Source organism: Scardinius erythrophthalmus, assembly GCF_964197995.2.
Source record: "Scardinius erythrophthalmus genome assembly, chromosome: 22".
NCBI classification, from domain to species: Eukaryota; Metazoa; Chordata; class Actinopteri; order Cypriniformes; family Leuciscidae; genus Scardinius; species Scardinius erythrophthalmus.
This window is the reverse complement of record NC_138242.1, coordinates 19884146-19897886: the sequence shown is the minus strand read 5'-3', so window position 1 is coordinate 19897886 and position 13741 is coordinate 19884146. Positions and strand designations below refer to the sequence as shown.

The 13741-nt window shown below is 35.6% G+C and overlaps 1 protein-coding gene across 3 annotated transcripts in view; it reads left to right on the top strand.

The window, feature by feature from the left end:
- The first annotated feature begins 3133 nt into the window (after positions 1-3133).
- Positions 3134-13741, top strand: part of arfgef1 (ADP-ribosylation factor guanine nucleotide-exchange factor 1 (brefeldin A-inhibited)) — a 64331-nt gene continuing 53723 nt past the window's right edge. For all 3 annotated transcript variants that reach the window (XM_081353060.1, XM_081353058.1, XM_081353059.1), the window contains exon 1: positions 3134-3444. In XM_081353060.1, coding sequence (XP_081209186.1) covers positions 3321-3444 — 124 coding nt within the window. In that variant the 5' untranslated portion in view covers positions 3134-3320. The remainder of the gene's footprint in view (positions 3445-13741) is intronic.

The following is a 13741-nucleotide window of genomic DNA, read 5'->3' as shown; positions in this document are numbered from 1 at the left end:
CCATCAAGGCCTCAATGAAGGGGATTATGTGAACAGAAAGGGGGTTCACAATGTAAATGTGCAGCCCAGTTACTATTGTGATTCTTAATATTCCAGATTAGTAATATTATATCAAATAAAAAAAAGGCAGTTGACTAAAATCTTCCATATCACAAAAGTGAAAGCAAAATGGCCAGGATCTGTGCATGACTTAAGAATTTTCAGAGATTCACATTTATGCACATTATTTGAAAGTGGTAAGAAAAGTTCCACAATTAAATATCAAGCTCACTGTATTACATACACTTATGCTGATCCTAACAGAACTGCATTTTTCATAGGTGATTATGACATGTTCCTGCAGACAGGTGTTTTATGACCCCATTCCCTGACCCAAACCAGTTACAATGCAGCTTTAGCCAGGACAAGGGCACACAATGAAATGAACTTTGGCTAACTAAAGGGAAGAGTTCAGTGTCTGAAAAGTCTGAGGGTTGCACACCTGACAGGGCCTGTGACATTGTTGGCAAATGTGCCATATTACACAACATTGCCACAAAAAAAAAAACACTTTTCATTAAATGTTTAATAAAAGACAAATATGCTTAGTTCCTTGAGTTTTATTTCAATTGTTCTTTGTAAAGAAAAGCCAGTGGTCAAGTGCCTGCAACAAGAGATATTAGACACATGCCTCATGCAACAAATAAAAAGGAAAAGTTGGCTATACACTGCCCACCTGTAGGCCTATGTCTCCTCTGTCTGTGCAGACTCTTCTGTAGGCCTTTCTGGAGATGTGGAATCCTACAACTTATATTGCAGCCATAAAGCATACAAGTATAAATGAAGTAAAGTTATTTATGCACTTGCAGGTAGGCTAGTTCCTCCATATGACAGTTATCTGAGAGGCTTTATTCACTGTCCAGTGCAATGGAAACAAATGGACATTACAAAGTCTTATACTTTCTTTCCTTTGGAAAGTTAGAAAATGTCCACTTACTGCACATATTTCAGCCACCACTTTCTTGGGAACAGATACAAGTGTTGGTGTATTATGTAAAAGTGCACAAAAGAGGAAAAAGTAATGTCATTACAATGAACTACACTTGGGAAAAATATTTTTACATTAACATAAGTTTATTAGTTTTCACTTTCACAAGTCAAAGCAATTCATCATTACTCAAGATTTAACAGTTGAAATGACTATACGGCCTTAATTTAATGCAGCAAAAAATATTTTACAGTGTAGGCTACTAAGATCTTTTTTTTTCTCAGCCTTTTTCTTGGTTGCTTTTATAAACAGAACACCATTTATTTAACAGTGCCTTTTATAAAAGAAAATATAACTAAAAATTAGGCTACCATTATGTAGAATATTTTTGTACTTCACTTTTATTTGTTCCCATGTTCTAGTGTGGTGACTCTGACATTACAATGAACAAAGCTATTATGCAATTATTAAAATACAAAAATATAGGCTAATAAGTGATAAAACATCTAACATGGCCACTTCTAACGGATTTAAATTGTCTGCTACTTTTTGTCAGCCCTCTCTCCTGGCTTTGGCAGACTTTGAGGTGTTCCTTGGCGTTTTGATTAAACATTAAAATTCCGAATAAACTTCGACTATTAGTTCTTGCTCTGCTGAGGAGAAAATCTGAGCGCGCTCAGAGAATATCTAAAAGGCGGGCTCTGGCGCGCTCTTTGGCCACGCTGAACAGCCAATAGCAGCGTTGCTGATCAATGTTTCTACTATCGATACATATCCCCTTTTAAACTTAGCATGAACGCGCAATTATCTCAGATAACTCAATCCAGCTATACTAATCATATCCGGCAAGTGTGTTCGAAGAACCGAGTTAGCCAGATCATGAGTAGCACGATGATATCATCTTGGATGTCTCATTTGATCTCGGATGTTTTAAGCAACGTACGAAGAACGGACCCCAGAGAATTACTCATCCTGGAGAGCCAAAAACAAACATTGGCTTTGCTTGATGAAGAGCAGTGTTTCTCGTTACAGAGGGGGTTGACAGTAATCTCCCTTAAAACCAGTGTGGAGAAAGAAAAAAAAGGATAAATAAAAAGCATGTAAGATATATTTATAGATATACAGTATATTGTTGTTGTTTTTTTTACTTTTGAAGGATATGAGGGTCAGTTATTTTTTCATGTCCAGCAAATAGAAGGATCTAATAACAAATTCAAACTTAATGAAGTAAAAGTTTTGAGGTTAATTGATTTGGTGTCTCTAGAAAATAGCGATTTGACATTGTGTTATTTTGAATATCATTTGTGTGTGTGTGTTTATTTTTTAATCCAGCATTTGTGGAAACATTAATGTATTTAAAGTGGAGGTAAAAAATATTGTTGTTGTTTTTTTTAAGTGAAAAGACAAAAATTATAACCTTGGGGTAAAATGTACCCGACAGATGGACCTAAGTGGCATGTTGTCAATAGTGTTATATTTTGTAATTATAGCCTATTGTAATGTTATCATCATCGGAATGAAGTTTAGATCATTTAAAACTTAATGGACTGCAGTAGACAGCAATAAAAAAAACACTGTAATGTAATCAATTACATTTTATCAATATGTGCAAAAACTTTAAATTAGTTTTAGTATTATTCAATGTAAATGTCCTAATGACTTTTTATTAGCTGAATCATGTCTGCAACAACCTCATCTGGGACACATGGAATTATCGGTACAATAAAACTCACTTATTGATTAGGCTAAATTCTATAGAAATAAAAGGTAGCTAAATAGTAGTCTAAAAGTATAGTCCCTCAATTTTTTTTAAGTGGGATTTGATTTATAAGTAGATATCAAACGTGAATGTTGAAGCTGTGTCAAAACATAAATTGGTAACAAGTTGCTTCATAACTAATAGACATCATAACCACAGGTATTTATGACTAGCCTATATCTTTGACCACAAGCACCACGAGGAAGTGAGTTTACTTGTATGACGTATCGGACAACCAGTTTTAAACTGATTTTTTACCTTTTTATTTAGTAATTTATTATTATTTATTTTTTCTATTTTATTTTAAAAAACTGTTTTAATTAATGTTTAGTTATACTTTATATTTTTTTTAATACTCTCTCACTCTGCCCCACTGCGGCCGTTTCTACGTGCGTGACGTCATTTCCTTCCAACATGGCGCAGGCAGCAGGTCGCTGATGGAAAACTGAGGGATTTACCCCACCTTCTGGCTTTATTTATGTTTCTCTATTGAGGGCACCATCCGCCGGAGAAAAACTCAATCATACGGGAATCTAAAAATCGCGGACACAGCCTCCGTTGGGACAGGTCCTCCTCCACCCGTCGCAGCGCGTCATGTATGAAGGCAAAAAGACGAAAAACATGTTTTTAACCAGAGCTTTGGAAAAGATCTTGGCCGACAAGGAGGTGAAAAAGGCTCATCACTCGCAGCTGCGCAAAGCCTGTGAGGTGGCACTAGGTCAGTATGATTTCGATGCCTTCATTGCAGTGTTTTAGATGTTTTAGAAATGCATGTGTGGCTAAGTGGCTTTAATCCTGCCGGTAAAGAAACGGAGCAGCTTCCGAAGAGCTGCATGAATCCAGCAGCATTGCGGAAGTTATTCTCATTCTACCCGAAAAACGCCTCGATTCAAACCTGTATCTGTTCTTTTAGTATGAAATGTCGATGTTTATGCTCTCATTGCTTGAATAAATCATATTTAGTACATGCTCGAATGAGGAAACAGGTGAAGGAAAGCAGGAACTGACAGGGCGAGTTATTCCTCTTTGACAGGAGGTTCAGAAAAGCCCCTTCATCATTCGGGCGGTGCACAGAATAACTATAATTATTAAATGACAGGATACTTCCATGTGCTTTAAAAGCATTCAATATGAGCCCTTCAAATTAATTTAAGTGCCATTGACGATGTTTTAATATTATTAAATATAAAGACACACCTGTCATATATTACAATAACATTCTAGGTTTTCTTACAGTCTAAGGTTCTTGTTCGACACTGCAACATTAAAACTAAGATCTCATATCGTTTAAATTCGCGCAAATCTGTTTGCACTATCCTACATTCCCCCAATCACAACAATGACTGGGCAAGATGGAGAGAAACGCAGGTGGAGATTCTTGTTTGCATTTGTGTTGTCGCAAAATGACTTAATTTGCCTGTAAATAAGACGAGGATATATGCTTATGGAGGTTAAACTATATAAAAATGTGTAGAAACGATGCGCAATCATTGTGCCTTGCAGTCACAGCCTCCGCCGAATTGTTCATTTGAAACGGCTCTTTTGAATGAATCATCTGAACCGATTGGAAAGCGTTTGTAAATCACTCGTCTACAATCTAGGGCATTTGATTCAACCCTAATACTTTATTCGGCAGTCCATTGATAAGCGGCTGTATTTTGTGACTAAGTATCTGTTTCGCAATTTAAAAAGAACTGGTTAAACTGGCGCGGTCGCTTTGTGAACACTTTTGTTTTGAGTGACGACTCAAACGAGTCGATGAATCGGTTCATTTGAACGAACTTTCTGAAATAACCGATTCGCTGAAATGAGTCAGTCTAGTTAGCGATGGGCGTAACGGAAGTGCTGTGTGCGGGATAGGGGCTGTGCCAGTCTGCAAGGGTTTGTTTGGGATAAGGTGAATGTCTCTGCCTCTGTCATGCATTTCTCATTATCAGTGGTCAATAATGCATACACGGTGGAAGTTGAATTACAGTGCATTATTAAAGAGGGTAGAAAACAATGGCTTCCAGGCTCCTGGAATCACATGCACTATGCATTGTGCATGCAGTGTTATTGGTTCAGACGCTTCTTCTTTTTTTTACTCTAAAGTGTTAGTCTGGAAAACATTAGGCACAGTGATTTTAATTGGACTGGGATACTTTGATTTCTTTTAAACATATAAGAGCATCTTTCATAATCAGAGAAATTCAGGGTGTGATTCAATTCACGTACAAGGAGATATGAAGATCTAAAGGACAGCCACAGTCAAATGCAATGGTAGAAAGTTTAATCTATTTCATGCCGCTTGACAAACATAGGGAAAACTTTGAACCATTTCTCTCTGTGCTGGTTAGTGAATAATTTAGATCATATCTAGTGAACTGTGTTTTTACACCACTGACAAAGTTCCCAGCGCATGCTGTATCCTTGCAAATCTGGTCTCTGGCTACTTAAAAGATGAGACAGGCTTACACTGATTATGAATGGCTGATACATGTATACAACATTGTAAGATGGGCATATGAATAATAAATGTGGTAAATGGTTAAAGAATATTAGCCTATTAGTTGTGTTTGTACCCCTTATGAAAAAGCATTAATCGTACTAGTGTCATTTTACAGTATAGAGCCTTTCTGCTAAACGGCACATAATTTGTGGTCCATTTTGCATATCTAGGATTGCATTTGGCCTTTTTCTTTGATATCAGAGAGAGTTATGACAGCATCTGTCAGTGAACTTTGAGATATCCTGCCGAACCACATTTAATTTTTCACACGCCCCAGTTGAACCTGTGCACTCTGGTTTCATCTACAATTTTTAGCATTCCCTCACTTCCTAATGTACATAAATTGAGGAAGAAAGTTATATCATGGGAAATGTTTGGTATTTCTGTAAAAGAAGTCTAGAGATAAGCGTTGCCGAGGAGTCTCAGAAAAAATGGGTCGCTAAAATAAGATGTTTGAAATATTAGGGTAAACGTACCTATTAAGCTCAAGTACCCATTAAGCACAATCCCATCTTGGAGCTCAGATTATAAAAAGAATGAGCAATGTATTATCCTATTTGATGTATTAACCAATTGATGTGTTTGTTACTATATACCTCCTGTAATTTTAAACCAATCATACCATTGCACACTGAGATATGTGTGTCCATGTGTTCACACTGTCTGGCGGCTATTTTGAAAGCTGTCTGAAAACTTTCACCAGAAGAGGAGCCCCTCAAATGTGCATTTTTTATATGTTTAAACATTTATTTTGAAGAAGTACGTCTTCTTATTGCAAAATTAAGAGATTAATGTTTAGACTTTTGCATATTATAACCTGGAACCTGGATGTGGGAAATAATTACAGTTAGATCTAAAGGATAGTTTTAGCAACATAGCCCAGATGCTACGAACATAGCTAGCTTACTAGCTGTATAAGATTGTGTGCTACATTAATATATTACTTCACAGGCATTAATGGCTTGTACTTTTAAATCCATAATATTATAATTTTACATTTTATTGATAGTCTGTGGTTTTAAACTGCTGTAATTTTTAAAGAATTCATATTATTGTTAGGTGAGCTTAAAGGGTGCACTACTATGACAATCACACAGCTTCAGTGTGACATCAATTAGAAAAAGCATAATTTCATAGATATTGTCAATTATAGTTGTTCATATTAAAATTGGTATAAACTTAATACATTACCTAGATTATTAATTTAGCTAAATATTTTCCTTTAAATTTAATTTAATATTTATTAATTAAAAATTGTTTTTGCTCCAATTAAGCACAGTGTGTGCTCCCTTTAAGCTCATCCACATTGAACGTCCATGTAAATACTTCATAATCAGAATTTAAATATTAGCTGATGGTTGTCACTGTTAATCTTCAAAAAAATTATTAATAAATTACTTTCACAGTCGTAAGATGACAAAAGCTAGACGAAACTATAGTGTATGCCCAAAAATGAAAGAGGCATGTCATCTATACAAAGAAAGAGCCATCAGAAACCTGTCGTATCTGTCCAAGAAGTTTGGAGTAGACAGGAAAGCTCTGACCCAGAGAGTTAAAGGGATACTCCACTTTTTTTTGGAAATAAGCTCATTTTACAACTCCCCCAGAGTTAAACAGTTGAGTTTTACCATTTTCGAATCCATTCAGCCGATCTCCGGGTCTGGCGGTACCACTTTTAGCATAGCTTAGCATAGATAGATCATTAAATCAGACAAGACCATTAGCATCTCTCTCAAAAAAAATGACCAAAGAGTTTCGATATTTTTCCTATTTAAAACTTGACTCTTCTGTGTTACATCGTGTACTAAGACCGACGGAAAATTAAAAGTTGCGATTTTGAGAGTATAGTTCCTAGCCATATCAGCCTAGAAAATCACAACTTTACATTTTCCGTCGGTCTTAGTACACGATGTAACTACAGAAGAGTCAAGTTTTAAATAGGATAAATATCGAAACTCTCTGGTCATTTTTTTGAGAGAGATGCTAATGGTCCTGTCCGGTTTAATTAATTATGCTAAAAGTATACTGCCAGACCCGGAGATCGGCTGAATGGATTCGAAAACGGTAAAACTCAACTGTTTAACTCTGGGGGAGTTGTAAAATGAGCCTATTTCCAAAAAAAAAGTGGAGTATCCCTTTAAGGAGCACATTGGTTTGTTTTGTTATTTGATTTTTCAATATGTGTTACCAGAACGTGGACTAGTCTAGATGTTGCAATGAGTTTGAATGGCACGTCACTATGAATAGGATAGGCTACCTGATCAAATTGAATGCCTTGTTGCTTGATTTTAGTGTTCTGTTTTTTTGTGATTGACTCTGTGCCTTCAAATAAAACTTTTTTCAATTATTCCTTAAAAAGGTTGTTTAAAATAAACAAGAATTTTTAATAAAACTTGTTGTGAGCTTATTGGGAACAGGGGTGTGCTTAAAGGGTACAAAACGTACCCATTAAGCACAGCCAGACTTTTTATATTTAATGATGTACATCTTAATTGAAATACTTTTGTCATTTAAAATAAAATGAAATATTATAGTGTGAGAGATTAATATTTTATTTTAAAATAACTTCTTGTACTAAAACCAATATCTTGTGCACTAAAAATGTCTCAATGTAGATTTTAGTGAGCTTAATAGGTACGTTTACCCTATTCTTTGCACATACAGCAAGCATTGTTTTCATGTTGAGCATTTGAAGTGTTTAATAGTCTGCTGTATGACTTTTCTAAAGTAAATGTATGCTTTGGGGAAAGACGTTTTTCTGTGTCGCTAAAAGACGTGATGACTTAAAGGGATAGTTCACCTAAAGATGAAAATTTGGTCATTTACTCACCCTCAAACTGTTTTGGTCACCATTGACTTCCATTGTGTGTGAAAAAAAAAAAATGCTGTATATAACGTCATAATATTTATCATAATATCTTTATTTCTCAATATCTTCCAGAAGTAAGAAAGTACAGTTTTAGAACAAATTGACGGTGAGTGAGTAATGACAGAATTTTCATATTTTTAATGAACCATCCCTTTAAATAAGCTATCTGCTTTGGATGCCAAAGAAGTCATGATATACGTGGATGTTTCCTTGTGTTGATATTTTTTGAATGTGTAGATGGATTTCCTAATGACAGCCTAGATATAAGGGAAGTTTATTTTTATTTTTTTTACCTTAAGTGCAATAAATACTCGTGGAACATGTAAAACAAGTTCATCATTTTCTTTTTTCAGGCAAAACTGCTGTTCGGGCTGAATAGACAGGACCCCGGGGCTGAGTCTGATCCCTTTTTATCTAACCGCACATCAACCTTAACAAACCTCTAGTTTGTCATACAGATTTAGGTCTTGAATATTTTGATGGGCTTAGTTTAACTCTCGTCTGATGTGGATGTGGCGTGACATTAACACATGATTTCGTACAGATTTTTTGGATTCGCTTGGTACATTAAGGATTTCAGTAATGCGTAATGGAGACGAGACCAAAACTCTTTTGCTCCCTACAGGGCCCAAAATTAACAACTGCCAAGCTCCCGTGCAAATAAAAATTGTCTTGCAGGCTTTTTGTCAGGAATGTTGCGTAAATACATGGTTGTGTTGTAAAATAGTTTCAGTTTCAATGCGAGAATAATTATTCTTTCCCAGGTTTTTATTTTATTATCTTTTATAAAAATATCACTGTCCTGATCAGGATTATTATAGTCAACTAAAACTAAAACTATAAAAAAAACATTTTCGTTATTTTAAAATAAAATAAACGTTAATTGGAATAAAATACTTATTTCAGTTGCCAATTGGAAACATTTCTTATTTTCATTTAGTTTGACTAAAACTTAAGTAAAAATTTACAAAAACTATACAGACATATTTAAAAGACACCATAACTTTTCTACAACTTTAAATAAAATGCAAAAAAAAACATAAAAATAAAAACTGTGTGTATATTTGTGTGTGTGTGGATGGCCGTGTTCGTCCGCCATCACCAAAGACCATTTTTGACTCCTCCAGTGTATTAGCAACATAACTCTGGTCCGAATGGCGACACATTCACGTGATTTTGTTCCTCAAATATTATTTTTGAACAGAATCTCAAAACTGAATATTTTTGCAACAGGCTCATCCACTACTTTTAAAGGGATACTCCACCGTATTTTCATATTAAACTATGTTATTCCCTTAACTAAGACGAGTTGATACATACCTCTCTCGTCTCAGTGCGTGCACTCAATCGCTCTGGCGCGCGGCGAAACTTTGTTCACTCAGTTCATTCAATATGGGCCAAGCAGAGAAGCTACCAAACACCTCCACGTTTTCCCTATTTAAACACAGTTACTCGCGTAGTGTAACTCGACCTAGGACGGTGACACAAAACAAAACGTTGCGCTTTTCTAAGCGTGTAAAATGGATAACTATATTGTATGGCGGAATACCATAGCAAGTGCTTATGAGCACTTCGACTTGGCGGAGTAATATCTTCACTCGTGAAAAATCCTCTCACCAGCCCCCGCTCCCTCTGGTGAAGATATTACTCCGCCAAGACGAAGTGCTTACAAGCACTTGCTATGGTATTCCGCCATACAATATAGTTATCCATTTTACACGCTTAGAAAAGCGCAACGTTTTGTTTTGTGTCACCGTCCTAGGTCGAGTTACACTACGCGAGTAACTGTGTTTAAATAGGGAAAACGTGGAGGTGTTTGGTAGCTTCTCTGCTTGGCCCATATTGAATGAACTGAGTGAACAAAGTTTCGCCGCGCGCCAGAGCGATTGAGTGCACGCACTGAGACGAGAGAGGTATGTATCAACTCGTCTTAGTTAAGGGAATAACATAGTTTAATATGAAAATACGGTGGAGTATCCCTTTAAAGCCTGTACTATCACAAATAGGCTAATTGTGATTCAGTAGACTTTGAATAGCCTATTCTATGAACTCGCATTGTTTTCAAGAGACCTGTGAAGAAACTGAGAGTAACTAGTTGGATCAGGTGGCCACATTTATTATTTAGCTTTCAGACTGATCCTATATTGCTCACGCCTTCTAACACTTAAGGCAGTTTGGAGTCCTTTCGGCTCCTGCTCTATTCATCATAAAAAGTTTCTTAATGGCCCAAAACAAAGAGCAAACTTGTTAAAATGAAGTTCACAGCCCAGAACAAAGCTTTTTGTTTTCTGAGTTGCTTTTAGAAGCATAATATACATTTAAGACTAATGGTAATGCATTAAAAAAGCTGCCACACTGTGTTCTTGTGGATTTTTGGTGTGTTTTATGCTGTTATGTGCAAGGGCTGGCTCTGCTGGTGAGTATTGTTGCTTTGTGGACACATAGGTGAATGAATGAAATTTTTGTGGCCCTGGGTTTACTGTTAAGATGGTGGGTGCGTCTTTGCACAGATGTCTGGAAAGGCTCAAAAGATATAGAGCATTTCTATTATTAAGATGCTATCTTAAAAGGTTAAAGACTCTGCTACAGTACATCGTTCTTCTCGTTCCTGAAACCTGTGCTAACCACTAAGGCTGGGGATTGACACAAATTTCACAACGCAATCCTATTTTGATTCAAAGCTTGAGATTCGGTTCAATTCCGATTAAATTCGACATAGATTATTTTACAGTACATGGCAAATTTTCTCAAGGAAAAAACTATCTCAACTAATGCTGGTGGTACTACATTACTGTAATATTGATGGTTAAAATGAACTGGTTTGTATAAAAACACTACACACAATTACACACAAGGCAGTTTTTCTAATAAAAACATATACCTAATTATGTTTCTACTCTAATTTGTTTTTTGAAATGTAGACATGGCTGTCATAAAAACTTGATGAATTTTTTTTTCTCCAAATATACATTGAATATTGAAGAATATTAAAAAATATATAATGAATATAATATAATGCATAGGCCTATATTTGTTAGCTCCTCTCTAGAGTAATAGTAGTTAATTTTTCTAGCTGACTAATGAGTTTATGGTCACTGAATGGCTTTTTTGATGTAAATGTAACATTACATGATATATTGTTTACAAGCTGTTTTATTGACATCTTTCCGCGGTTGAAACGCTGATTGATTGATTACATGAGACATGATATGGACATCTTTATTTTGTACTGTATCTTTTAACATACCTTCTGATGTTCATTTGTGTTTATGTACTGCTGAAACTAGTAGTAAAGAGGAAGAGATGATCAGTTCACGTGCGCTCCGCGCTGCCGCCAGAGATTGTCTTATATTGGGGAGATGAGAGGGTCTGGGGTTTTAACATTGGGGAAAGCTTAATGGCTAACTTGGATCACCATGTGAGGCCCCTCAGCCTATCGTGTAATGGCAGTGAAGTCAGTGTCCGCTGGTCATGTTTTATGACAGTCAGTTACAGTTTACTTTAATTAGTTTCTTGTGGATTAGCGCGTTGGTCTTGTGAAGTAATGTTCTATATTTCGTGTTATCGCTAGTAAACATTCAGTAGGAGGACTGTGGTGTTTGTGGAATGTGCTTTACTGTGGGAAAAAAAGAGTGTGAATATATATTAGCTGCAAAGTTCACTGCAGGGCGCATAAAAACTACATTTAATATTACACTAAAAACTTAATTGTAATTTAATACATATTTAATTCATTAGAATTGCATGTATTTTTAACCTTCATTCGTTAAAAAGCCTTATATCATCAGCATTAGGCACACAGCAGTCATAAATCATTACAATACAAGTCTAACCTGGAAGTGATAGAAAGAAAACTTTTTTATTTTCATTAAACAACACAATATTTATAATTAAAGGATTCATTTTCTCTTCATTCGTTAAAATGCGTAATATCAGCGTCATATGCATACATGCAGTTATAATAGTCATTACAATTCAAGTCTTATCATTACTGGTAAAATCTGAAAGCCAAAGAAAGAAAACATCTGTATTTTTTACTTTCTTTAGACAATATACGATATCTCTCAATATTACTAATAATATACTGCGATAATGCCGTAAATGAGTCTTGCCTGTCCCGACATTCCCTTCTTTGCCTTTTCTTATGAAATAAACTTCTTGTCATAGTAAAATCTGCATAGTTCCCAACAAAAGTATTGTTTAGCGTAAAACATGTTGAGGATTAGCGGACTGGCAGTCGATTCATTAAATTATGCTTTTTCCTCACAAAGGCAGTTTATTCAGTATAGTGAAGCGAGCCTCTTCTCCATTGACATCCATTTAAAAAAACGGCCTATTGTCTCCTTCCCTGCGTACCGCCACACCCGCCGTGTTAGCATTAGCCGTTACTCTTTTTTGGCTAAAGGTTTTTTGCTGCCGCTATGGTCACACGATCTGTCATGCCACATTATGGAGCACCAAAATGGTATTATTGTTATTGTTTGAATTTGATGATAAAATGGATAGTTTAAAATCTGAGACTTTGTTTCATATCAAAAGTAACAAAGCTTATTATTGTGATTTATTGGATGCGCTACAATGTTCCATTCATTCATCAACTGATAACAGGATAGACTAAAAGATTGATTTTTAATATTTAAGAATCAATATCGGTTTATAAAAATGAGGATCAGGTTTTGGGATGATAGTTCAGCGTCTTTTAGATCTCTTACCAGACACTTTGTTTCATTACTGGACTTTGTAAATAATGCATCATCTTTCAGTGGCAGTATCTCATTCAGCCTCTGACAGGTGCTGAATTAATCATAATTCTACCTCAAGCTAATAAGAGACAATACCATTTGACCCCCTATTTCTGTCCAGAATCTTTTAGTGTGTTTGAGATCATTCTGCCGTTACATTGAGGAGTAGGTAGTTATGGTCACTCTAGGTTAATATATCACCTAGAGTAAGGATGTGCTTTTTGGTCCTTTTGATGACTTGAGTTTTTAATTGTTGGCTTTTGTGACAGATAGACGGCCTCATATTGCAAGGTACCACCCAAAATGCCACTGTAACAAATCACGTTTTGTAGAAAGAAAAGAATTGATGTGTTTTGGGTGTAGGATCAGTTACAATTCTGGCCAACACGTTAACCTGATAATTAGTCAAAACACGGAAACCAAAATGAAAGTTTTCATAAAGTTTTGTTAATTCAGTTTAGATAATTGGGTAATTTAACTATTTATGCTGTTCAGGGTGTCGTGTAGTCAGGTAATACATTAGCCTAATTCATTTGATAAGTGAATTCAAGGGATAAGTTAATTTTGTCAGCAGCGAGCGGCCTCTTAATATTTGAGCTGAACAATTTTGACGTATTTCTACTCTAGCAACATTTTTGGTCATGGTGAAGTGTCTCCACACTGCTGACATGCTTACCTGTTGGGGCCTATTCACGTTGTGTGCATGAAATAGATGCTGTAGAGCTGAGTGATTCTTGATAAATTGAGAATCACATTTTTTTTTTTTTAAATAGAGATCATGATTCCCCCTCAATTCTGAACAGACAACTAAACGAAATAACATTTTTCTCACAACATGTTAATAGTGCAGTCAATTGGAATGAATGATTCAATGACTTACTGATAAAGACTTTACTTGTTTCATTACTTGATGAAT